Raw genomic sequence first — 27,586 nt, 5'->3', positions numbered from 1 at the left:
AATGAAATTAATTACATTTAAAAATGTCACACTTGAATAACATAAAGTTGAAATAAATGATGAAGATAAAGATTGTAAAAGCCAGATTGGTGGTTTTAGCTGATATAAAGACTTTCAGGGGTTTAAATATGTTTATGTTTAAGTATTTTGCAGACACTTATCCAAAGCAACATACATAAAAATACTTATAAAAACAATCACTGTAAACATGATCATTTAAGGGAAGAATGATACAAAGTGTCAAGACAGGATAAACTCTCTGCTGCTGCAGCAACAGAGATACAGTCTATGGGTCCCTAAGATAAAATATATCTAATGTATTCATGCATTGTTTATGTAGGATATACGCACATGTATATATAACCTAATCATATTGTTTCTTCAATTTAAAAATAGTTCGCCGTTTTAAACCCGCTTTAGATAGAGCATGGAGGGTCTTAGTCACTAAAATGTTAAAAATAAACCAATTTATTATTATTTGTATTTATTTAATTCTTACAGTAAATTTCTATATCAACTTGAGGTTGATATAAAGTAAAAAAAAAAAAAGGTTTTATGCCTTTTCTGTCAAAGGCAAGTTTGTTTTTTATAGTAAAACTGAAATATGGAGTATTTAGATAGATAGATGGATAGATAGATAGATAGATAGATAGATAGATAGATAGATAGATAGATAGATAGATAGATGGATAGATAGATAGATAGATAGATAGATAGATAGATAGATAGTACTTTATTGATTCCTTCAGGAGAGTTCCTTTATTTAGCAATTAATGCCCTCAAAGATCAATAATGCAGGACACCATTGATTTTAATTATTTAATAATTTTGAGTAATCACAGTGAAAAGTTAAATAAAATCCTTCTAAATATATTTGAGATCCGAAAGGTTCCCCACTCATAAAGTGATACATTTTTATTATTTTTTTTTTTTTACTTTTAACACTTAAATTTCAAGATCAACTTCCGATATATCTTTCGATTTTAAGTTTGAACTATTATTTTGTTTGTTTTATGCTCTTTGGTCAAAACTTTGATGTTTTTATATGGCAACCACACAACATATGCATTTTTTCCCCCACATAAAACATTTTAAAGTGATAATTTTTAAGTAATAATTCGTCCTTTTTTTTGAGCAATGGAAAAAAAAGAAAACAAAGACAAAAGGAATAAAAAAAACTGCCTGCATAGCAACTTTGTGTCAACACTGCCACTTTTTCTCATTAGATTTCACCTCATTCCACTTTTTCTTTAAATGTTTTATTTTTTATTTTTGCAATGCTATCAATTTTGCAATTTTTGCAGAATGTGTGGCGGGCCGGTAAACGATTAGCTGCGGGCAGCAAATGGCCCCCATGCCGTACTTTGGACAACCCTGACTTATAGCATATAAGAATATTCTATTACTGTTAAGCAAACTATGAATAATAAAACATGTGTCCTTTATCATAGCTACGCGTACGACATAAAAACACGTGAAAATCAGTGGTGTTCAGTGAGGTTAGATGAATTAAATACGCTGATAGTTCATTGCTCCTGGCAAATGAATGGCACTGAATGGAGCGGATCACCACTCCAAGATGGCGGCCTCGCGTCTCGTCAGCGCCAGTAGACAGTAGCGCTCGATGTTGTGCACCCTTATAAGATGTACGGAAGTGCCGAAGCAAACATTTGTACAACATATCTGAAATATGTGTATATTTTGTCATTAACATCCTGGCATGATTTTGATGAAAACAGCAAGCAACGTGTTAAAACGCCGCCTCTCGGACAACAAATGAGCTTGTACCGCTTTAAGAGAGTTGAAAGGTCACAGCTCCACGTGGTGAGGTTTTTTGGGGGGGAGTTACCAGACAGCCATTGCGGACAGAGGCTGGAGGAGACGAGGAGAGACGCGGAACTACCAAACATTTGGAGTGAATTTGGCGGCGGCGAGAGTATCTAAATCTGTTTTGGCGGTTGAGCATAAGCTGTTTTGTGACTGGATCGAGATGGAAGGGGATAGTGACGGGATGTATGAGGATAGTATGGAAATGGATAGGACTAGAGTGGAGAGAGGAAAGAAGGGGAGAGGAGGGAGTGAAGGAAAGGCGAGTACTAAAAGAGTGCATGAAGACGATGAAGAGGTTGATAAGAGGAAAAGGGTTATGATGGATGAATATAAGATCATTTATACATTTAAGTCAAACCAAGATATGAATGACATTAGTTTGATGACTCTGGTTAAGGGATTAAAGAAGGACATTGGAGAGGTGGAGATAGCGAAGGTGCTCAGGGACGGACGGCTGTTGATTAAATGCAAAAATGGAGAGCAAAAGAACAAAGCAATGCGATTGCAAAAACTGTGCAACAAAATAATAAAGGAAAAAATCGAAGTGGGAGAACGGAAGGGGGCAAGAGGAGTCGTGACAGGAATCCCAAGAGGAGAAAATTTAGATGATCTGAAAAGAGAAATAAAAGGAGGAACTGTCACTACGATGAAAAGATTGATGGCATTTAGGAACGGTGAAAAGACTGAGAGCGAATCTGTGCTAGTGCAATTTGCAGAGGAGGTCCTACCAGAGAGAATCATGATTGGGTATCTAAGCTTCTATGTTAGAGCTTACGTGCCACCCCCAGTACGTTGTTTCAAGTGCCAACGCTATGGGCACATAGCTAGTGTGTGTCATGCTAAAATGAGATGTGGAAGGTGTGGAGGGGAGCATGAATATGGACAATGTGGAGAAAATGAACAGGTCAAGTGTTGTAATTGTGGCGGGAATCACACAGCAGCGTATGGGGGCTGCATCATAAGAAAACAGGCAACAGAAGTACAGCAAATCAGAGTTGAACGAAATATTACTTATGCAGAGGCAGTTAAAATAAGAAATCAAGAAAGTGCAGAACAGGACAGAAGTGAAAATAGTTCAAGAAATAAAAAACAAGAGGCAGCAAATACAGGAATTTCCATGGATAAACTAGTTGTATTCCTGGCTTATGTAATAAATTGTACAGAACAGGCTAGAAACAAGACTGAGAAAATCAAAATAATTGTCAAAGCAGCAGCAAAGTTTTTAAATTTAAAAGAATTATCCTGGGAACAGGTGCAAGGTGAGCTACAGAGAGTAGACGAGACCGAGTCATGTTACCACAATCCAACGCCATGTTAATTGTTCAGTGGAATGCCAGAAGTCTGATAGCAAACGGACAGGAATTAAAGGGATATATTAATAATATGGAAAATAAACCACATATAATATGTATTCAAGAAACATGGCTGAAGCCAAAATTAAACTTTATAATAAAAGGATATATAACGATACGTAAAGATAGGAATGATGGGCAAGGAGGAGGATGTGCCATATTTATTAAGGAAGATATGCATTATTCAATATTAAAAGTAAAACAAGAACTAGAGATAGTAGGAGTAGAAGTATGGAATAATAAAGAAAGATACAAAGTACTAAACTTCTATAACCCATGCAAGAAATTAGAAATTCACCAACTAGAAACAATAATGGAGCACTGGAGTGGCAATATTATTTGGTGTGGTGACTTTAATGCACATAGCACAATGTGGGGTGAAAGGGATGACTGGAATGGGGATACATTGGAAGCACTTTTGGAGGAAAAAGAACTGGTGTGTGTGAATGATGGGTCGGGAACAAGGTTAGATGTCGTCACGGGTAAAGAAACAGCAATAGATTTAACACTAGTGTCACAAGGGTTAGCAGGAAAGGTGGAGTGGGAAGTAAATAAATACAGCACAATGGGAAGTGATCACTATCCAATCGTCATTCACATAAACATAAATCATAGGACAGAAAGCACTAGGATAGAAGGAAGATGGAAGTATAATCATGGTGACTGGGAGAAATTTAGGGAAATTACCGACATAACTTTAAAGGAAGTAGATATAAATCAAGATATTGAACAATTAAATACAGATATTACAAAGTGCATAATAGAAGCAGCCGAACAGAGCATACCAAGGAATAGTATAGGGAGAAGAAGGAAGATAGTGCCGTGGTGGACACAAGAGTGCACAGATGCAATACAAGAACGGAATAGAGCATTTAGAATATTGAGAAGAACACATAATTTCCAAGACATGATCCAGTATAAAAGGCATCAAGCTAGAGTAAGGTATGTTATTAAAAAAACAAGAAAACACCATTGGAGAACTTTTTGTGAAACACTAAATAGAACTACTCCTTTAAGCCAGGTGTGGGGAATGATCAAGAGAATGTCAGGGCTCAGAAAAGAACATAAAAATCATGTGATGAAAGATGGAATGCGGAGTGTGGTAGGAAATAAAGAAAAAGCAGAACTTTTAGCAAAAACCTTTGTTAAAGTGCACAGTAATGATAATTTGAAAAATGTAGAAAAACAAAAGAGAGAAGAAACAATTAGTGTAAATATTGAGGAAATGAAGGAAGACAACGATAATAGTTTTATCAACACTGTGGATATGACATTTTCTTTGGATGAAATGGTTCGAATTTTAAAAAAAGTTAAAAATACGACGGCAGGGAAAGACCTGGTGAGTTATCAAATGATCAAAAATTTAGGTAGCATCGGCAAAGAAGTGGTCTTGAAATTATATAATAGGATATATGAAGAAGGAAAATTACCAGATGAGTGGAAAACAGCTGTAATAATTCCAATATGCAAGCCAGGGAAAGATCCGGAAGAGGCAGGAAATTATAGGCCGATTGCATTGACCTCAAATTTGGGCAAAGTAATGGAAAAAATGATTAATGAAAGATTAATATATTATTTAGAGTCAAAAGAAATTATAAAAAACTACCAAAGTGGTTTTCGCAAAGCAAGAAGCACAAATGACCCAGCAGTGCAGCTGGAAGAGGAAATTAGAAAGGGACAAATAAATAAAGAAAGTATAATTGCGGTATTTTTTGACATAGAGAAAGCGTATGATATGTTGTGGAAACAGGGGTTGCTGATGAAACTAAATAGGATTGGGATTAGAGGAAGAATGTACAGATGGATAAAAGACTTTTTAACAAGTAGAACATTATTAGTAAAGATAGAAAATGAATATAGTAGAGAATACAAAGTGGAAAATGGGACCCCACAAGGGAGTATAATAAGTCCAGTACTATTTTCCATCATGATAAATGAAGTTTTTAGTGAAGTGGAAGGGTTAGTGGAGGTGGCATTGTTTGCTGATGATGGAGTGATGTGGAAGAGAGGTAGAAATACAAATTATATAGAAAAGAAGATTCAAAAAGCGGTAAATAATGTTCAAGACTGGGGGACGGCTTGGGGTTTAAGATTCTCTGTTGGAAAGACAAAAGTCATACATTTTACGAAGAGGAAAATACAAAACAAGCTCCAAATAAAACTCTATGGAGAAAACATAGAAGAGGTACAAGTTTTTAAATATTTAGGAATATGGTTTGATAAAAATATTAACTGGTCAACCCACATCAGCAAGATAATGGAGAAAAGTAAAAAGGTGTTAAATATAATGAGGGCTTTGAGGGGTAAAGATTGGGGGGCTGATAGGTTAACATTGAAAACAATATATATCACTTTAATTCGGTCTGTTATCGACTACGGATGCATTATTTATCGATCTGCTTCAAAAACTCTACTTGAGAAAATAGACCGGATCCAGTCGCAGGCGTTAAGATTATGTTGTGGAGCTACTAAATCTACTCCAGTGGCAGCATTACAAGTAGAAATGAATGAAAAACCTTTGGACATGAGGAGAGATCAACTCTCAGCAGTTTATTGGGCAAACTTAAAAGGATCCAAGCAAGGACATCCAACCCGTCAAGTGCTAACAAATTGCCAAGAAAAAGGGAAGAAAAAAATGAATAGTTTTGGGTGGATAATAGGAGATATATGTAAAAAAACACAAATTGACGATATTAAAGTGAGCCCTACAGTACCAATTCCTGCAATACCACCGTGGATGTATGAAAACCCAAAGGTAGACATGCAGTTACTGAAGAATAGACATTTAAATAGTTACCAAATAGAACAACGGATTGAGGAAATGTTTTTTGATAATATTATGATATACACAGATGCATCAAAAACTATAAATAGTAAAGTAGGAGCTGCTGCAGTTATCCCACAGAGAAATATAGTGTTGAATAAAAGAATTAGTGATAAACTATCTGTTTTTACGGGGGAATTGGTAGCAATTTATATGGCAGTTAACTGGATAGAGGAAAACAAAGCTAGGAAAGTAGTCGTGTGCTCGGACTCCAGCAGTGCATTGACGAGCATAAAAAACATAACATCAGAAACAAGACTAGATATAGTTTATGAAATAGTTCAGGCAATCTACAGAATAAATAAAGCGGGAGGTGTGGTAACATTTCTCTGGGTTCCTGCTCATGTAGGAGTTGAGGGAAATGAGTTAGCTGATAGATACGCAAAACAAGCAACCACTAAAACAGAAGTAAACATGGAGATGAAGCACAGTAAAGAAGAAGTGAAGAGCATAATTAAGATAGAACACAATAAAAAGTGGCAGGATAATTGGAATAAGGAAACAAAAGGTAGAGAGTTTTACAAAGTCCAGAGGAAAGTAGGTGTAATGAGAGGAGGGGGTAGAAATAGGAAGGAAGAAGACATTATGACTAGAATGAGATTAGGGCATACATATCTAAATAGTTCACTAAAATTGATAGGCAAACATACTACAGGGCTGTGTGATTTTTGCCACCAGATAGAAAATGTTGACCATGTCTTAATACAATGTAGGAAATATAATAGAGAAAGAGAAATACTGGAAAATAAGTTAGCAAAAGAAAATATTAGGTTAGAAGTGGGAGATATATTAGGATTGCATTCAGAAAACATAGGATATAAAGCAATATACACATATTTAAAAAACACTGGGTTAAGTAAAAGAATATAGAGTAGGGATCCACCTCGGTCCACACTCCATTACAGTAGGTGGCGGTAATGCACACCAGAAGGTTGCTTGCCAACCGCCATAAAAACAAAAGAAGAAGAAGAAGAAGCTCCACGTGGTGACATCATCATGGCGGACACAACAGCAGTCTGGTGTTGACAAGAAGAGTCTGCAGGTAAGACACATCTTCTAATATACTCACATCCAAACATGTTGACAAGAAGAGTCGGCAGGTAAGACGTCACATCCAAACATGTTGAGTGCTTAAAAGTTGTATTAGCTCGCTTAAACCATCTGTCGTGTGGCTTTTGTGTGACTGAAGTATGAATGTGTCGGTTTGGGTCAGATCTGGCAAACTAAGGCCCGGGGGACACATGTGGCCCTTAAACTTTTCAATCTTGCCCCCCAGAATTGTTTTACATCTTTAAGATGGAAAGTGTAGCTGCTTTTAAGATGTGCACTCATGTTTTCTAAAGACCGGAAGTCTTCAACTATACTAAGTCTTTCAATGGTTGGAATCTGCGCTTTTGCATGATATACTAGTTACTATAGTCAACTAATTAGTTACTGTGGTCATCTAATTAGTTACTATGGTCATTTAATTAGTTACTGTGGTCATCTAATGAGTTACTGTGGTCATCTAATTAGTTACTATGGTAATCTTAAGTAGTTACTATGATAACCTAGTGACTATGGTCATTTAAGTAGTTACTATGGTCATTTAATTAGTTACTTTGGTCATCTAATTAGTTACTATGGTCATCGAATTAGTCACTATGGTCATCTAATTTGTTACTATGGTAATCTTAATTAGTTATTATGATAACCTAGTTACTATGGTCATCTAAGTAGTTACTATGGTCATCTAAGTAGTTAATATGGTCATCTAATTAGTTACTATGGTAATCTAATTAGTTACTATGGTAACCTTAATTAGTTACTATTGTCATCTAAGTAGTTACTATGGTCATTTAATTAGTTACTATATGGTCATCTAAGTAGTTAATACGGTCATCTAATTCGTTAATATGGTCATCTAATTAGTTACTATGGTAACTTTAATTAGTTACTATGATAACGTAGTTACTATGGTAATTTTAATTAGAGTCTATGATAACCTAGTGACTATGGTCATTTAAGTAGTTACTATGGTCATCTAAGTAGTTACTATGACTATTTAATTAGGTACTATGGTCATTTACTTAGTTACTATGGTCATCTAAGTAGTTACTATGGTCATCTAAGTAGTTACTATGGTCATCTAAGTAGTTACTATGATAACCTAGTTACTATGGTCATTTAATTTGTTACCAGATGGTCATCTAGGAGGTAGTTACTATGGTTATTTAATTAGTTACTATGGTTATTTAATTTGTTACTAAGGTCATTTAATTAGTTACTATGGTCATCTAAGTAGTTTTTATGGTTATCTAATTAGGTACTTTGGCCATCTAAGTAGTTACTATGGTCATCTAATTAGTTACTATGGTCATCTAATTAGTTACTATGGTCATCTAATGAGTTACTGTGGTCATCTAATTAGTTACTATGGTCATCTAATTAGGTACTTTGGCCATCTAAGTAGTTACTATGGTCATCTAATTAGTTACTTTGGTCATCTAATTAGTTACTATGGTCATCTAATTAGTTACTATGGTCATCTAAGTAGTTACTGTGGTCATCTAATTAGTTACTATGGTCATCTAAGTAGTTACTGTGGTCATCTAAGTAGTTACTGTGGTCATCTAAGTAGTTACTATGGTCATCTAAGTAGTTACTATGGTCATCTAATTAGTTACTATGGTCATCTAAGTAGTTACTATGGTCATCTAATTAGTTACTTTGGTCATCTAAGTAGTTCCTATGGTCATCTAATTAGTTACCATGGTCATCTAATTAGTTACCATGGTCATCTAATTAGTTACCGTGGTCATCTAATTAGTTACCGTGGTCATCTAAGTAGTTACTGTGGTCATCTAATTAGTTACTGTGGTCATCTAAGTAGTTACTGTGGTCATCTAAGTAGTTACTATGGTCATCTAATTAGCTACTATGGTCATCTAATTAGTTACTATGGTCATCTAAGTAGTTACTATGGTCATCTAATTAGTTACTTTGGTCATCTTAAGTAGTTCCTATGGTCATCTTAATTAGTTACCATGGTCATCTAATTAGTTACCGTGGTCATCTAATTAGTTACCGTGGTCATCTAAGTAGTTACTGTGGTCATCTAATTAGTTACTGTGGTCATCTAAGTAGTTACTATGGTCATCTAAGTAGTTACTATGGTCATCTAATTAGTTACCATGGTCATCTAATTAGTTACCATGGTCATCTAATTAGTTACCGTGGTCATCTAATTAGTTACCGTGGTCATCTAAGTAGTTACTGTGGTCATCTAATTAGTTACTGTGGTCATCTAAGTAGTTACTGTGGTCATCTAATTAGTTACCTTGGTCATCTAAGTAGTTACTGTGGTCATCTAATTAGTTACTGTGGTCATCTAAGTAGTTACTATGGTCATCTAAGTAGTTACTATGGTCATCTAAGTAGTTACTATGGTCATCTAAGTAGTTACTATGGTCATCTAAGTCACAGCAGGTCAGAAGAGGCACCAAGCAGTGTGGGCGGGGAGCGTTTCCACAGAGTGTCAGCCTGAAATGTGGGTGTCAGGGACAGACGCGGAAGGAGATTTTTACAACAAAGTTGTAAAGCTTACTGAAATATCCATACTTGCCAAACTTGAGACTTCCAAATTTGAGAGATGAAGGTTAAGTGATAGCGGTGGTGTATATTGTAGCGTCCCGGAAGAGTTAGCGCTGCAAGGGCTTCTGTGTTTGTGTTGTGTTACGGTGCGGATGTTCTCCCGAAATGTGTTTGTCATTTTTGTTTGGTGTGGGTTCACAGTGTGGCGCATATTTGTAACAGTGTTACGGCCACCCTCAGTGTGACCTGTATGGCTGTCGATCAAGTATTTATGTGTACGTAGAAGTCGCATATATTACGTGACCCGGCCGGCATGCTGTTTGTATGGAGGAAAAGCAGACGTGACGACAGGTTGAAGTGGACGCTAAAGGCAGTGCCTTTGAGGCACGCCCCCAATTTTGTTGTCCGGGTGGAAATCGGGAGAATGGTTGCCCTGGGAGATTTCTCGGGAGGGGCACTGAAATTTGGGAGTCTCCCGGGAAAATCGGGAGGGTTGGCAGGTATGGATATATCAGATTGTAGGTTGTTTTTTTGTTTTTTTTACCCTTCGCGTTCCTATTTCGCTGTTTGTCGCATTTTGTTGCGTTTCGCTTGATTTTAAAATATGTGGATGGAGAGGGGGTGTGATGTTCATATGTTGTCAATATTCAGTGTTTTATCCTTCATAGTTGATATTGTAAATCCCACATTCGTTATTTTCATGTACATTCTGGATGTCTCATTCAATAAAAAAAAACAAAAAACAGTTCCATTAAGTTTTTGAAGGCGGTCTGTCATAATGTTTTTAGCATTCAATCAGACATTATTGTGAGGTTTTGTATTAGTGTTCCTAAAAATCAGACACACTTGTTTCTTTAAATATTCAGTGTTTTATCGTTCTTTGTTAATATTGTTAATCCCAGATTCTTTATATTCATGTACATTCTGGGTGTCTCATTCAGTAAAAAAAATAAAAATTCCATTTAGTTTTTGAAGGCGGTCTGTCATAATGTTTTTAGCATTCAATCAGACATTATTGTGAGATTTTGTATTAAAGGCCTACTGAAACCCACTACTACCGACCACGCAGTCTGATAGTTTATATATCAATGATGAAATATTAACATTGCAACACATGCCAATATGGTCGGTTTAGTTTACTAAATTGCAATTTTAAATTTCGCGCGGAAGTATCACGCTATAACGTCACGTTACGATGACCCGTGTGCGTGACGTCACGCATTGTAGAGGACATTTTGGTCCAGCACTGTTCACAGCTATAAGTCGTCTCTTTTCATCGCATAATTCCACAGTATTATGGACCTCTGTGTTGCTGAATCTTTTGTAATTTGTTCAATTAATAATGGAGACGTCAAAGAAGAAAGATGCAGGTGGAAAGCGGTGTATTGCGGCCACCTTTAGCAACACAAACACAGTCGGTGTTTAATTGTTTACATTCCCGAAAGATGACGGTGAAGCTTTACTATGGAACAGAGCGGTCAAGCGGCAGGTTTTTGATGAGAAAATGGTGGTAATAAATCAGCTCTTACCGTAGACATGAGCGGAGAGCTTGCGTCGTTCCTCCTGCAACTGCAGACTCTCTTGCCTCCTCCCACCGGCCGCCCCCGACCGTCGGCTACTTCCACCGTGGAGGAGGGGAAAAAAAAATCTCAGCCCGGCCGCCTTCGCCTCGTCGAGAAACGTGGCTTCCCTCGGAGACACTGGCGGTCACCACACCCGTGGCCACACACCTCCCACTTTCAGGTTGTACAGGTACGACTATATAATCTGCTGGACTGGACTGTTAACACGGACCACCAGTACTTCCTCAGGAGACTGCAGTCCTTCAACATTTGTAAAAAACTCCTGTGGATGTACTACCAGTCTGTGGTTGCCAGTGTTCTGTTCTACATGGTAGTGTGCTGGGGGGGGGCAGTACATCTAAGAAGGACAGCTCCAGACTTGAGAAACTGATCAGGCGGGCCGGTTCTACAATGGGAATGAAACTGGACTCACTGGTGAGGGTGGCAGAGAAGAGGACTGTTGACAAACTAGTGAGCATCCTGGATGATGCCAGTCACCCTCTGCAGAGCTTTATCAGTAGCCAGAGGAGCCTGTTCAGTGCTAGACTGCTTCATCCCAAGTGCAGGACTAATAGACTCAAGAACTCCTTTGTCCCACACGCCATTAGACTGTACAACTCCTCTCTGGGGTGGGGGGCGGGGGGTACTAGGATGACAGGGGATGCAAAACAATAACAGTGCAATACGTTTTCATAACATGGTCACTACTGCCTATTTTGTCTTGTTATATTCTTATTTTACTGTTATATTGTTATTCCCATTGTTTTTATTCTTTTTGTAATATTTCTCTATTTTGTTTCCATTTAAACCCCCATTATTTACTTTTTACTTTTAATTAAATTGATCTCAACTCTGTACACTGCTGCTGGAATTTTAATTTTCCTGAAGGAATCAATAAAGTACTATCTATCTATCTATCTAATCTCACTAAAACACAAGTAACACAATAACCAGATAAGGGATTTTCCAGAATTATCCTAGTAAATGTGTCTAATAACATCTGAATGGCTCTGCCGTCCGGTTTTTTTTTTTTTTTCTAGTCCTTCACTCTCACTTTCCTCATCCACGAATCTTTCATCCTCGCTCAAATTAATGGGGAAATTGTCGCTTTCTCGGTCCGAATCGCTCTCGCTGCTGGTGGCCATGATTGTAAACAATGTTCAGATGTGAGGAGCTCCACAACCCGTGACGTCACGCGCACATCGTCTGCTACTTCCGGTACAGGCAAGGCTTTTTTTATTAGCGACCAAAAGTTGCGAACTTTATCGTGGATGTTCTCTACTAAATCCTTTCAGGAAAAATATGGCAAAATGATCAAGTACGACACATAGAATGGACCTGCTATCCCCGTTTAAATAAGAAAATCTCATTTCAGTAGGCCTTTAATGTTCCTAAAAATCAGATATACTGGCCCCTAGACAGATTTGTCAAAATAATTGCCCAGGCCTGGTTTAGTGGGTGTTTCCCAGAGTATTTGTTGTTGTTGTGAAAATAATATTATTACTTTGTTAGCAGAGTCATGGAAGATTCTCCTAGTAGCAGCGTGGTGACTGAAGCACCTACCCAGGAGCGTGCAGCCCCAGATGATGTCAGAACCACATCCGAGCCCGGCATGTATGGTTACATCAAGCAGGACCTCTTCACATCCGAGATCTTCAAAGTGGAGATCCAGAACCTTCCCAAGTTCATCGGCTTTAACGACCTGAAGAAGTTTCTGGCCAAGCACGGCCTGAACCCGCACAAAGTCAAGCTGATGAGCAGGTTCGCCTTCGTCACCTTTAAGAACGAGGAGGAGCGCGACAAGGCCATGAAGATGGTGCACGGGATGCAGTGGAAGGGCCAGGTGTTGAGCGTCAGGCTGGCTAAGCCCAAGGCGGACCCCATTCAGAGGAAGAGGAAGCAGCAGCAGGAGGAGGAGGAGGGAGCAGGAGGGCAGCCTCCTGCCAAGCGAGCAGAAGGCGACGAGGAGGAGCTGAGTGTCCAAATTGCCAACGTGGTGACCCCTTTGTGGAATGTACCTTACGAGGAGCAGCTGAAGAGGAAGCAACAGGAGGCTGTGGCGGTTCTGCAGGGCTTGGCAAAGTGAGTACATGGGCACAAGTTTCAAACTTTAAAGGGGAACATTATCACAATTTCAAAAGGGTTAAAAACGATAAAAATCAGTTCCCAGTGGCTTGTTGTATTTTTTTTCTAAATTTTACCGGTCTCGGAATATCCCTAAATAAAGCTTTAAAGTGCCTTATTTTCGGCTCTCTGCGAAGACACTGGCCATTTCCCTGTGACGTCACACAGTGCTGCCAATGTAAACAAACAATGGGAATACCACAGCAACATATAGCGACATTAGCTAAGATTCAAACTCGGATTTAAGCGATTCAACAGATTACGCATGTATTGAAACAGATGGTTGGAGTATGAAAATATTGAAGAAGAAACTGAAGCTATTGAGCGAATTCATAGCCATCGCATGCGTTAGCATCGCTGGTAAAATGTGCGGACCAAACGCTCAGGACTTTCGCATCTTTTGACACTGGAGCAACTTAAATCCGTCGATTGGTAAGTGTTTGTTTCGCATTAAATGTGGGTGGAAGGAAACGTAATATAGTTGCAAATGCATCTACAGGTTATCCATACATCTCTGTGCCATGTCTGCTTTAGCACCGCCGGTAAATAGCATGTTAGCATCGATTAGCGTAGCATCGATTAGCTGGCAGTCAACATCAACAAAACTCACCTTTGTGATTTCGTTGACTATCGTTGCAAATGCATCTGCAGGTTATCCATACATCTCTGTGCCATGTCTGTCTTAGCATCGCCGGTCAAATGTGGAGACACTCTGGCACATTCAATGGGGGTCTGGCGGCAGACACTTTGGCATCTTGGGGCCGGTGGTGCAACTTGAATCCCTCCCTGTTAGTGTTGTTACACCCTCCGACAACACACCGTCGAGGCATGATGTCTCCAAGGTTCCAAAAAATAGTCGTAAAAACGGAAAATAACAGAGCTGAGTCCCGGTGTTTGTAATGTGTTGAAAATGAAAATGGTGGCTGTGTTACCTCGGCGACGTCACATTCTGACGTCATCGCCTCCAGCGCGATAAAGAGAAAGGCGTTAAATTCGCCAAAATTCACCCATTTAGAGTTCGGAAATTGGTTAAAAAAATAGATGGTCTTTTTTCTGCACCATCAAGGTATATATTGACGCTTACATAGGTCTGCTGATAATGTTCCCCTTTAACTGACATCAGAGGATATAACATGTTTTCTTGTGAACCTTCCATATTTGACCATTTTTACCGTAATTTTATCTCCCATGTTCAAACCCTGTTTCCATATGAGTTGGGAAATAGTGTTAGATGTAAATATAAACAGAATACAAAGATTTGCAAATCATTTTCAACCCATATTCAGTTGAATATGCTACAAAGACAACATATTTGATGTTCAAACTCATAAACTTTTTTTTTTGTGCAAATAATCATTAACTTTAGAATTTGATGCCAGCAACATGTGACAAAGAAGTTGGGAAAGGTGGCAATTATACTGATAAATTTGAGGAATGCTCATCAAACACTTATTTGGAACATCTCACAGGTGTGCAGGCTAATTGGGAACAGGTGGGTGCCATGATTGGGTATAAAAACAGCTTCCCAAAAAATGCTCAGTCTTTCACAAGAAAGGATGGGGCGAGGTACACCCCTTTTGTCCACAACTGCGTGAGCAAATAGTCAAACAGTTTAAGGTCAACGTTTCTCAAAGTGCAATTGCAAGACATTTAAAGATTTCAACATCTACGCTCCATAATATCATCAAAAGTTTCAGAGAATCTGGAAAAATCACTCCACGTAAGCGGCATGGCCGTAAACTAACATTGAATGACCGTGACCTTCGATCCCTCAGACGACACTATCAAAAATCGACAACAATCTCTAAAGGATATCACCACATGGACTCAGGAACACTTCAGAAAACCACTGTCACTAAATACAGTTTGTCACTACATCTGTAAGTGCAAGTTAAAGCTCTACTATGCAAAGCGAAAGCCATTTATCAACAACACCCAGAAATGCCGCCAGCTTTTCTGGGCCCGAGATCATCTAAGATGGATTCATTCAAAGTGGAAAAGTGGTCTGATGAGTCCACATTTCAAATTGTTTTTGGAAATATTCGACATCGTGTCATCCGGACCAAAGGGGAAGCGAACCATCCAGACTGTTATCGACGCAAAGTTCAAAAGCCAGCATCTGTGATGGTATGGGGGTGCATTAGTGCCCAAGGCATGGGTAACTTACACATCTGTGAAGGCACCATTAATGCTGAAAGGTACATACAGGTTTTGGAACAACATATGCTGCCATTTAAGCGCCGTCTTTTTCATGGATTTAAAAAAAAATAAAAGCATGCCAGTAAATTTGTACTTTTTTTGGGATAAAATCCCTTATTTTCCCCTATTTGCCCAGGAAAATGTCCATTTTTCAAAATGAGAGTGTTGACAGGTGTGATATTTACATCAATTTGTTCTTTTCCTATCAGACAGATTGGCAAAACCAACAAAGGTATATTGCCTTGGCTCTTCGACATGAAAGGAAAACACAACAAAATGTGTTGTCCCCTGGAGACTATTCAACCATCTCCTACACAGGTTTGTGTCATCACACACACACACACACATACACTAGGGATCAGAAAATGCATACAACATTTTACCCTAAGTATTTTCAAGCATGAAAAATGTGTAACTGGACTAAAAATATGACCCTGCGATGAGGTGGCGACTTGTCCAGGGTGTACCCCGCCTTCCGCCTGATTGTAGCTGAGATAGGCGCCAGCACCCCCCGCGACCCCGAAAGGGAATAAGCGGTAGAAAATGGATGGATGGATGGATGTAGTATTTGCCTCTAGATGAGAGCAAACCAATCAGAGAATGCTGTTCAGTATTGAGGCCACTGATTGGCTTAGCCTCAGGCAGCTTTACTATCTTGGATTAAAATAATATAAAGGTGGCTGAAGGGTGTTAGTTCACGTCAGGAGGGCTTTCATAATGTTGAAAATTAGAAGGTAATAAACAGGTTTTTAATGCTCTTGCTATGTAAATGTTTCATTTCTAATTTATCCTTATTTCATGGACTTTTGTTTATTGCGGTCATGTCCGGAACCAGATATAAACGAGGGTTTACTGTACGCCAAAAATGGTTTTATTTGCAGAATGTATACATATGCTGGTCACTGCACAATTTCATGAAATCCAAGAGTCACCAGTTTGTTAGTGCAGATGTCATCGTGTGGGAGAGCAGTTTGCTGACAACAACTTTGTGGATGGAGTGGCCCATGGTGGTGGTGTTATGGTCTGGACAATGAACGCAAGTGCATTTTATACCGTGACGAGATTCTGAGGCGCATTGTTCTGTCATTGACTCGAGACCACCACCTCACGTTGCAGCATGACTATGCACGGCCCCGTGTTGCAAGGATCTGTACACAATTCCTGGAATCTAAAAATATCCCAGTTCTTGCATGGCCAGCATACTCGCCGGACATGTCGCCCATTGAGCATGTCTGGGATGCTGTGGATCGGCGTATACGACAGCGTGTTGTAGTTCCTGCCAATATGCAGCAACTTCACACAGCCATTGAAGAGTGGACCAACAATCTGATCGACTATACGTGACTAACTGAACTCTCGCGGCTGTGTTGGAGCCACTATGGATTGAACTTTCACAGTATCATGTTAGACCCGCTCGACATCCATTGCTTTCGGTCCCCTAGAGGGGGTGGGTGGGGGGGGGGTTGCCCACATCTGAGGTCCTCTCCAAGGTTTCTCAGTCAGCATTGTCACTGGCGTCCCACTGGATGTGAATTCTCCCTGCCCACTGGGTGTGAGTTTTCCTTGCCCTTTTGTGGGTTCTTCCGAGGATGTTGTAGTCGTAATGATTTGTGCAGTCCTTTGAGACATTTGTGATTTGGGGCTATATAAATAAACATTGATTGATTGATTGAAAGAGATGTGAGGCAAATGGTGGTCACACCAGATACTGACTGCTTTTCTGAGCCCCGCAAGAAACCAAAACTGAACGGTTCAGAGTGGACTTTTTTTGTGGGCAGCCTCAGGCAATAATCATGCTGCTTAATCAGCATCTTGATAAAAAGTAAAGTACCAATGATTGTTACACACAAGGTGTGGCAAAATTATTCTCTGGCACTCAGAGGGTGAACGCTCCCATTTCCTCTCCCTTATCTCTCCTGCTTGCTTCTTCATCTTAACTTTCTTGATGCCTCTTTTTGCACTGCTGTCCAAATCCAAACATTGGATCTATTTAACTGGCCTCAACAAAATTGACAAGATCTTCGGTTTAGGGGAACCTGCTGTTGTGACGAAGCGGTTGTTGCTCGACACACGACGGACTCTTGGGATAAGAATGAGTCCCGCGTGCCTGGCGACCCTTTTCTGTCGAGGACGTGAAGATATCTACCTTTTTTGGAATTATGACAACAGGACATCTGCTGATTGGAGTAATTGTTGCTCTTGTTTGTCGACAAATTGGAAGTTGCTGGCAGTCTTCAAAGTACCTTAAAGCTGCCACAAATGATTGGAGGATGCGGGAAGAACTGTAGATCACATCGGACTGTCTACCCCGCAGTTCTGAGGACCAGTCATAGACAATTTAAGTGAAAACCAAATTTTACTTTCACCCGCATACAAAACATTCTAACTTGGATTTTTTTCCCTGGTTTTGAGACTCTCCAGTAGGACAGTGCGGCAAAGACACAAGAAACTCCCTTCTTGTCTCTCCTGGACACACACCTGTTGTTGTTGACTTTGGACTAGCGAGTGCACAATACATCAAAGCCGCGTAACTGAGACACACTACGGTCTTACACACACACACCCGCAAAAATATACGCCACGCATACACACCCAAACGCCGTCGACGCAAATCCCAAAGGGGTGATGAATGAATGGTCAACACCTGAGAGCTGCGGCCTACCATCATGACCCCGAACTCCCTTCCCTCTGTTGCTAGATATCTCGAGATGTACGTTGTAATATGTATATGTGCTTTGCTATGGAGGTTTTTTTTTTCCCCACTCCAGACTGGGCCCTCTTAGTAGCACAGTTTAGATTGTATTTTTTTACTAATCCTTCTCCAGCGTTGACCTTTTTCCCATCTTTTATGGGGCGCCTTTTGGCGACTCATAAGCGTTCCTGTTCTGTAACCCTGTCCACTGTTTGTTTTTGTCCAATCTTGAACGGGTTGTGCTGAAATCCATCCATCCATCCATTTTCTACCGCTTATTCCCTTTCGGGGTCGCGGGGGGCGCTGGCGCCTATCTCAGCTAGCTACAATCGGGCATCAAAGTTTATTTTTACTTTGTTGTGCAATGACAAGAAATACCTATCTATCATTTGATCCATCACCCTTGGTCACCCCCTTGGGAGGTGAGGGGAGCAGTGAGCAGTGGCCGCGCCCGGGAATGGGTCACACCTGTGAGGTTGGATGGATTATTTTGGCAAATAAGTGCTCAAAAACCCAGATTCAGACAGATTTGTGAACAATATTTGAGAGGAATATGTCTTTTTTGTGTATACAGTATAAGTTTTAGATCTTGAAAATGGCAACCGAAAACAAAAGTGTTGCATTTTAATTTTGTTTAGTATGTCTGTGTGTTAAAGTCATGGGCACTCAGTTATTTAACCACATTGTGAAGTGAAGTGAAGTGAAGTGAATTATATTTATAAAGCGCTTTTTCTCTAGTGACTCAAAGCGCTTTACATAGTGAAACCCAATATCTAAGTTACATTCAAACCAGTGTGGGTGGCACTGGGAGCAGGTGGGTAAAGTGTCTTGCCCAAGGACACAACGGCAATGACTAGGATGGCGGAAGCGGGAATCGAACCTGCAACCCTCAAGTTGCTGGCACGGCCGCTCTACCAACCGAGCTAAACCTTAAAAGATACATTTTTGCGGACTTCCAGCAAATAGAGGGACATTTTTTCTATTCCTTTCCCGGTTGGAGATCCCTAACTAAATCAACAGATTATGAATCTAGTCTTTTTTCCCCCTAATTGATTAATTGTTGCAGCCCTAAAGACCACTAAATGATTGTTTATATTAAAAACATGACATTTGAGTTCAACACATTTCAATCCAGTGATGTCCAACCTGTGCTTACCCTGACAGACCAACTACAGAAACAAGTGTGAATTCCTCGTCTCCATGGGCGCGGACGGGGAAGATAAGACGGTGGGTTTCCGCTTGGGGAAATACAAAGGTGGTTCTTGTGCTGTCGTGGGCCCGGAGGAAGCGTGCCACGTCTCAGCCGAGGCTAAGGAAGTTGTCCACGCGTTTCAAAACTTTATCAGGTTTGTAAAATCCTCCTCCCAGTATGCTTGAAAGGGGTCTCGTCCTGCTCGTTTTATATTTAAAAATATATGCACACGTCAGTAATTGTGTGTCAAAACCTCAAATTGTTCAAATTGACCTCTGTTGCAATTGATCAGGAGCAATACGAGTGTGAATCAGGATCAAATACATGGGCCTACAGTACAAATAACAGTGATGGAGGTAGGTTGCACGATATAGATATGATACAAACATGGTCGACGATAAAGGTTTTTATACTCTCATAATAGTGCATGTTTGACACATTCTAGCTGTTTCCTGCAAGTTTGACAGCAACAAGTGGATGACTGCATCAACGGTAGCATTCTTGCTAACGGCTAAAGTCTCGCCACAGAGCAAAGCTACATTTAAGTGAGCAAATCTGATTGATTGATTGATTGAAACTTTTATTAGTAGATTGCACAGTACAGTACATATTCCGTACAATTGACCCCTAAATGGTAACACCCCAATAAGTTTTTCAACTTGTTTAAGTCGGGGTCCACGTTAATCAATTCACCTCACCTCCATGGCGAAAAATAAACCATTTTTTACAAAGATTATCAGAGGAATAGGTAAATACTCTGCACTACACACTCTAGGACAATGTTTTTCAACCACTGTGCTGCGGCACACTAGTGTGCCATGGGAGATGATCTAATTTCACTTATTTGGGGTAAAAAATATTTTTTGCAAAGCAGTAATCATAGTCTGGAAATGAATGATGTGTTGTTGAGAGTCTAGACCAGGGGTGCCCATTACGTCGATCGCGAGCTACCAGTCGACCGCGGGGGGTGTGTCAGTCGATCTCGAGCCAGGCTTTTAAAAAAAAATAGACCTAAAAATTAGTGATCATCAATCTTCACCAAGACGTCACTTAAATGACATTCACGGTACCGGAGGGTCTTGTGAGATGACGCTGGCTGCTGCAAGATCATTATTATGAAAATATGACCGAGAGGAAGGCGAGAAACACTTTTTATTTCAACAGACTCTCGCGCCGTACCTTCCGTCAAAACTCTAAAGGCCGACTGCACATTTCCTATCTTCGCAATAAAAGCCCTGCTTCATGCTGCCTGCGCTAACTAAATACAGAGTCTCGGAAAACTGGCGTGCACAAGCGATCCCTCAGAAAGCTGGCGTGCACATCACTTGTGCACGCCAGCTTTCCGAGACTCTTATTTTATTTACCAGCAGCTAAATTAGGAGCTATTGTCACCCGGTTTAAAATAGTTGTATTATTATTCCATCCATCATCTTCCGCTTATCCGAGGTCGGGTCGCGGGGGCAACAGCCTAAGCAGGGAAACCCAGACTTCCCTTTCCCCAGCCACTTCGTCCAGCTCTTCCCGGGGGATCCCGAGGCGTTCCCAGGCCAGCCGGGAGACATAGTCTTCCCAACGTGTCCTGGGTCTTCCCCGTGGCCTCCTACCGGTTGGACGTGCCCTAAACACCTCCCTAGGGAGGTGTTTGGGTGGCATCCTGACCAGATGCCCGAACCACCTCATCTGGCTCCTCTCCATGTGAAGGAGCAGCGGCTTTACCTTGAGTTCCTCCCGGATGGCAGAGCTTCTCACCCTATCTCTAAGGGAGAGACCCACCACACGGCGGAGGAAACTCATTTGGGCCGCTTGTACCCGTGATCTTATCCTTTCGGTCATGACCCAAAGCTCATGACCATAGGTGAGGATGGGAACGTAGATCGACCGGTAAATTGAGAGCTTTGCCTTCCGGTTCAGCTCCTTCTTCACCACAACGGATCGGTACAACGTCCGCATTACTGAAGACGCCGCACCGATCCGCCTGTCGATCTCACGATCCACTCTTCCCTCACTCGTGAACAAGACTCCTAGGTACTTGAACTCCTCCACTTGGGGCAGAGTTTCCTCCCCAACCCGGAGATGGCATTCCACCCTTTTCCGGGCGAGAACCATGGACTCGGACTTGTATTATTATTTACGTACCAAATACTGGATATATGTTGTGATACATATCTTTATCGTAGGAGGCTGCAGTATACAGATCTTAGGCCACATTGCCCATCCCTAAGTGGAGGTGGTAATGTTCACACATCATACTTTGTGTTTCTACTCACGCCAATTAATCAAGTTGATTTAAATTGATGGGATAGGTCAACACCTTACACCGTCTACAGTCCTGAAACTTATGAAGGCCACTGGAAGCAGCTGACTGTTCGGACCACCAGGACCAAACAAGCCATGGCAATGGCGTTCTTTAATCCTCAGGTAGACAAACACTCAAGTGTTGCTTACAACGCAGGTACTTTTATCAGCATTTATGTACCACTTCATGCACATTTTCATTCCAGAAACTTGAAGAAACAGAACTGGATGTGTTAAAGAGCTCCATGAAGAAATACTTCACAGATGGAGAGGGCAAAGACAGCGGAATAACCTCTCTTTACTTTGTCAGAGAGGGTCAAAGGTAAGAAGACATATTTTACAGTGTTAACATAGGATAAAGCAATTCTGCACAGGGGAAAAAGATGCATCAATAATTGTTTACTACTGTAATAATGATGTGCCTAAGATGGCAAACCCTTAATACACAAACAAGCTGTTCTGCCGGATAATGAGAATACAAAGCAGGAGGGATCATTGTTGGCAGGAGGCAAAGATTAATTGATTAGAAAAAGCTTAGAAATCTAGTCTGTTCCTCCCATTAATCGTTTAATGACTAACAAAGATTTATAACATCGGGACTGCATGGACAATGTTTCCACACGGCCGACGCAATAGAGTGGTGGTGTGTGAGTGCTGGGGACTACAAACCCTGTTAACATATGAGTTGGGAAATTGTGTTAAATGTAAATATAAACAAAATACAAAAGACGATTCTTAGTTTTTATTCTAATTAGGGTCCAATAAGCCTAAATAGGAAAACTAAATGAGCATGTAAACAAACTGCTCGGGCCTCACCCTTCTAAAAACACGGGTGGCTCAGTTGTTTCAAACAATGGGGAAAAAAGTAGCCTTAGTAGAAAGGTAATTTTGCATCTCAAAATAGATTTTTTTACATTTTGTATTTACTTTTAGAAAACATGTTGTGGCCAATTATGTTAAGTGTCAGTTTGACCAGGATCAATGGTCAGGTGACGCTCATAAAATGTTCACGACATTTATTTCCCACCAAAGACAATCCCCCAACGCTGACAACTTGCCATGTGAGCTGGTGCTCGGAGACGACTGCATTTACGAGGAACTCCTCGGTCTACAATTCAGAATATCTCCTCATTCTTTCTTTCAGGTAAGAAACGTATGTCCAGAGTTACTCTCCAATGTGTTTCTCAAAATCCTGTTTGATAGGTGAATACTGCAGGAGCAGAGGTTCTGTACTCGGCGGTGGGGGAGTGGGCCCAATTGGATGAGAGCAGCACAGTTTTGGACATTTGCTGTGGGACTGGAACTATTGGCATCTCTCTGGCTAAGGTATGTTAAACTGAAAGTGGTGGCACATGGTTTACGCCAGGGGTCACCAACGCGGTGCCCGCGGGCACCAGGTCGCCCGTAAGGACCAGATGAGTCGCCCGCTGGCCTGTTCTAAAAATAGCTCAAATAGCAGCACTTACCAGTGAGCTGCCTCTATTTTTTAAATTGTATTTATTTACTAGCAAGCTGGTCTTGCTTTGCTCGATATTTTTAATTCTAAGAGAGACAAAACTCAAATAGAATTCGAAAATCCAAGAAAATATTTTAAAGACTTGGTCTTCACTTGTTTAAATAAATTCATTTATTTTTTACTTTGCTTCTTATAACTTTCAGAAAGACAATTTTAGAGAAAAAATACAACCTTAAAATTGATTTTAGGATTTTTAAACACATATACATTTTTACCTTTTAAATTCCTTCCTCTTCTTTCCTGACAATTTAAATCATTGTTCAAGCAAATTAATTTTTTTTATTGTAAAGAATAATAGATACATTTTAATTCTTCATTTTAGCTTTTGTTTTTTCGACAAATATTTGTGAAATATTTCTTCAAACTTATGATTAAAATTCAAATAAATTATTCTGGCAAATCTAGAAAATCTGTAAAATCAAAAAGTCTTTTGAATTTAACATTTTTGTTCTGGAAAATCTAGAAGAAATAATGATTTGTCTTTGTTAGAAATATAGCTTGGTCTAATTTTTTATATATTCTAACAAAGTGCAGATTGGATTTTAATCTATTTAAAACATGTCATCAAAATTCTAAAATTAATCTTAATAAAAAAAAATTACTTGTGATGTTCCATAAATGATTTTTTTAATTTTTTCAAAAACATTCTAATTAGCTAGTTTTTCTCTTCTTTTTTCGGTTGAGTTTTGAATTTTAAAGAGTCGAAATTGAAGATAAACGGTTTCAAAATTTTATTTAAATTTTTTTCGTGTTTTCTCCTCTTTTAAACCGTTCAATTAAGTGCTTTTTTCATCATTTCTCTACAAAAAACCTTCCGTAAAAGGGAAAAACATGTACGATGGAATGACAGACAGAAATACCCATTTTTTAATATATATATATTTATTTATTTATTTATTAAAGGTAAATTGAGCAAATTGGCTATTTCTGGCAATTTATTTCAGTATGTATCAAACTGGTAGCCCTTGGCATTAATCAGTACCCAAGAAGTAGCTCTTGCTTTCAAAAAGGTTGGTGACCGCTGGTTTACGCTGTGATGCATGATGGTCACTGCAGTGGGCAACTATTCAAAGTGTTAGTAGTTAGAACATTTTCCACACGGGTAGTTTCCACATAAAATGATCTGGCAGGACAGTTGTGGTCCCTCGGCCTTGTTTGACACCTGTGCTAAAGCCTGTGGACATTTCACATTTTTTGCATATACTGTATCTAGAGCAGGGGTCACCAATGCTATACCTTTACCAGCATAATAGTGGTGTTACATCTTAAAAGGTCCGTTGTGCACCCCCCGCGTCATATCTGTTCCCAGCACTAATCACGACACTTGTCACTTCTTCTGCAGCCGAGTAGTCGCAAGAAGGATCACTAGCGCCCTCTACCACCAGGAGGCGGGAGTCATTTAATGACTCATTTGACACACGCAGCTACGGTATATTAATAAAACATAGCTACTTACTGTTCTTTTTAGCATATTCAACATCTTGGACTAGGGCTGGGTCATATATCGATATATACGATTTATCGCGGGGTTATCTGTGCGATATAGAAAATGACTATATCGTAATATTCGAGTATACGTTCACACGCAGGACTTTTAGCTGCGGGCGTACACTTCAGGCTCTTCTCGCAGACAAGCAGGCGCACATTCTTACATACGTCACAGACTGTCACGTCATACGTCACATACACGCCCATGCCTGGCAGAGAGGTAGAGGCGTGGCTAACGTTAGCTGCTAACGTAGCCGTACGAGAGAAAGATGGTGCGGATTTGGTAACAAATGAAGGAAGACTCAATTCCCAATAACAGCAGGGTTTCCATCGCCTGGCGGTGGTTCGGCTTCAAGTGGGAATATGTCGAACAGACAACCGTAATTTGTCAAGTGTGGGGGGAAAAAGTAGCATTACTGCTAATATGTAGCATCATTTGTAGAGTCACTCGCTAGAGAATGAAGATAATTTCCTAACCTTAGTAACATACCACATAGTGAAGGACAAATACTATTTGATTTCCTGGTATGCAGCTCATTTTAGATTTCACACTTGAAATGTCTGACAATCTTGCAATTTATGTTTTGGAAATGACTGGAATGTTTGTGGCACTGCTTAATAACTGTTTCATAAATACACCTTTGGTCAATTGACTTAGTTGTGATTTCCCTCTCTGCATGAAAGTTTAAAAGTAGCATATATGAATGCAGTATGAAGAAGAATGTTTTAATGTAGACACATAGAATCATCAAACTGCTGTGATTATATGCACTAAGTGTTCATATCGTGATATGGCCTAAAAATATCGCGATATTAAAAAAAGCTTCACGGTGGCAGAGGGGTTAGTGCGTCTGCCTCACAATAAGAAGTTCCTGCAGTCCTGGGTTCAAATCCAGGCTCGGGATCTTTCTGTGTGGAGTTTGCATGTTCTCCCCGTGAATGCGTGGGTTCCCTCCGGGTACTCCGGCTTCCTCCCACTTCCAAAGACATGCACCTGGGGATAGGTTGATTGGCAACACTAAATTGGCCCTAGTGTGTGAATGTGAGTGAATGTTGTCTGTCTGTGTTGGCCCTGCCATGAGGTGGCGACTTGTCCAGGGTGTACCCTGCCTTCCGCCCGATTGTAGCTGAGATAGGCGCCAGCGCCCCCTGCGACCCCGAAAGGGAATAAGCGGTAGAAAATGGACGGATGGATGGATAAAAAAAGGCAATATCGCCCAGCCCTAGCTTGGACCTTAAATCCTACTGAATAGCTCTTAATCTTCTTCCCTTTATGCGATTTCAAATGATTGAAATCAGCTTCCTCCATTTTGAAAATGATGACAGGTGAAGTGTCACTTGTGACATGACGAGTTTGATCTGGCAGTAATTCAAGGCAGGTGCATACTATATACTCGGCGGCAATTCAAGGAAATACGGTAATACAAATCCTGAAGTTATAATTCATGCATTACAGAGTTAAAGTAGCAGAGTATTGGCAAGTGTTGACATTAAACTGCCTAATTCATGATGGCTTGTCTGCAGAGGGTCAAGAAGGTTATTGGCATCGAGCTGTGCCAGGCGGCTGTGGAAGACGGCAAAGCGAACACGAAACTTAACGGTATTGTCCCTCATCTATGATTGGTGTATGTGTAGTATTTTACAAGGGGCATCTGGTCGTAGGTGTGTATTTTCTTACTTGACGTTCCATCTTCCTCAAGGTCTTAGTAACGTTGAGTTCCACTGCGGAAAAGCTGAAGAGACGTTGCCCAACATTCTCGGCGCTCTTGTGTCCCCCAACATCACGGCCATTGTAGATCCACCCAGGCCGGGATTACGTGAGTTCACTAAACAAAGGCCTGTAAAACATTCCCGTCATCTGGGTTAGCTGTAAGTAGATACTGTCCTGAATGTAGATTCCAAGGTGATACTCGCCATCAGGAGAGCGGCGCATGTGAAGAAGCTGATTTACGTCTCGTGCAACGCCAAGGCAGCTATGAATAACTTCATTGAGTGAGTTAACAGTTTCTTGCAGCTAAACCACATTTTTATTACAATTTTAAATCCTCTTCAGCCTGTGCAGGGCGCCCTCTAACAGAGTCCACGGAGCACCTTTCCGCCCTGTTCGAGCTATGGCGGTGGACATGTTTCCTCAGACTATGCACTTTGAGATGGTTCTTCTCTTTGAGAGGGAAAGCACCTCCCAGCAGCAGATCAACCATCCGGAAGAAAAGGTCTGTTCATCTTAGAGATGGGTTCATGTGTGGACAAAACACTCTCATTAGACCAGTGGTTCTTAACCTTATTGGAGGTACCCAACCCCACCAATTTCATATGCGCATCCACCCAACCCTTCTTTAGCGAAAAACAAAACATTTTCAAATTCAAGACTAATTTGTGTTTTTTTTTTACTGGTGCACAAAATCAATCGTGTATGAACCTCACCTTGTTCAAAGAACAAAACCAACACAGTGCATGAACTCACAACAAATTAAACACCTGCAAATCAGATGGAAAATTAGAGAGAACATTGTTTGGGAGTGTCCATGATACACTGTTAGGGAAAAGTTTTTATTTACAGGATGAGTTGGGTCTGTCTTGACCTCCATGGAACCCCTAAGGCCGACTCACCGAACCCCAAAGGTTGGATTGAACCCAGGTTAAGAACCACTGAATTAGACATTAAAGAATAATTCTTGTTTTGAAGATTTAAATTTACCATCCAAATTATTTTTACTTTTCGTTATTCTGTTATACCCAATGATGTACTTCTTTTGGAATAAAACTTGTATTGTTTCAAAACTACCTGTGAAGTGTTTTTTTTTAGTTCAATATCAAGGTTTTCTATACATTTGTGGTGGCACCTGGCTCATTAAAGGGGAACATTATCAGCAGACCTATGTAAGCGTCAATATATACCTTGATGGTGCAGAAAAAAGACCATCTATTTTTTTAACCGA

The 27,586-nt window shown here is 40.2% G+C and overlaps 1 protein-coding gene across 3 annotated transcripts; it reads left to right on the top strand.

Moving 5' to 3' along the window:
- Positions 1–1,734: 1,734 nt before the first annotated feature.
- Positions 1,735–27,428, top strand: trmt2a (tRNA methyltransferase 2 homolog A). Of its 3 annotated transcripts, XR_009807602.1 has the most exons (14): positions 1,740–1,828; positions 6,996–7,048; positions 12,654–13,223; positions 15,674–15,782; positions 19,321–19,502; positions 21,652–21,766; positions 21,850–21,965; positions 22,676–22,787; positions 22,847–22,969; positions 26,172–26,247; positions 26,348–26,464; positions 26,543–26,639; positions 26,701–26,948; positions 26,980–27,428. XR_009807602.1 is itself a non-coding variant. In XM_061907105.1 (13 exons), exons 3-13 carry the CDS (start codon positions 12,661–12,663, stop codon positions 26,873–26,875), a joined length of 1,785 nt encoding a protein of 594 aa, XP_061763089.1. In that variant the 5' UTR covers positions 1,735–1,828; positions 6,996–7,048; positions 12,654–12,660; the 3' UTR covers positions 26,876–27,428. The 3 variants fall into 3 exon arrangements, 2 of the variants coding, with proteins under 2 accessions (XP_061763089.1, XP_061763090.1); XM_061907105.1 differs by having other exon boundaries at positions 1,735–1,828; positions 26,701–27,428; XM_061907106.1 differs by lacking the exon at positions 1,740–1,828 and having other exon boundaries at positions 12,657–13,223; positions 26,701–27,428.
- Positions 27,429–27,586: the final 158 nt, after the last annotated feature.

The sequence above is a fragment of the Nerophis ophidion genome, linkage group LG07, assembly GCF_033978795.1.
Source record: "Nerophis ophidion isolate RoL-2023_Sa linkage group LG07, RoL_Noph_v1.0, whole genome shotgun sequence".
NCBI classification, from domain to species: domain Eukaryota; kingdom Metazoa; phylum Chordata; class Actinopteri; order Syngnathiformes; family Syngnathidae; genus Nerophis; species Nerophis ophidion.
The sequence above is the reverse complement of the archived record's forward strand: the minus strand, read 5'-3'. Positions and strand labels throughout refer to the sequence as shown.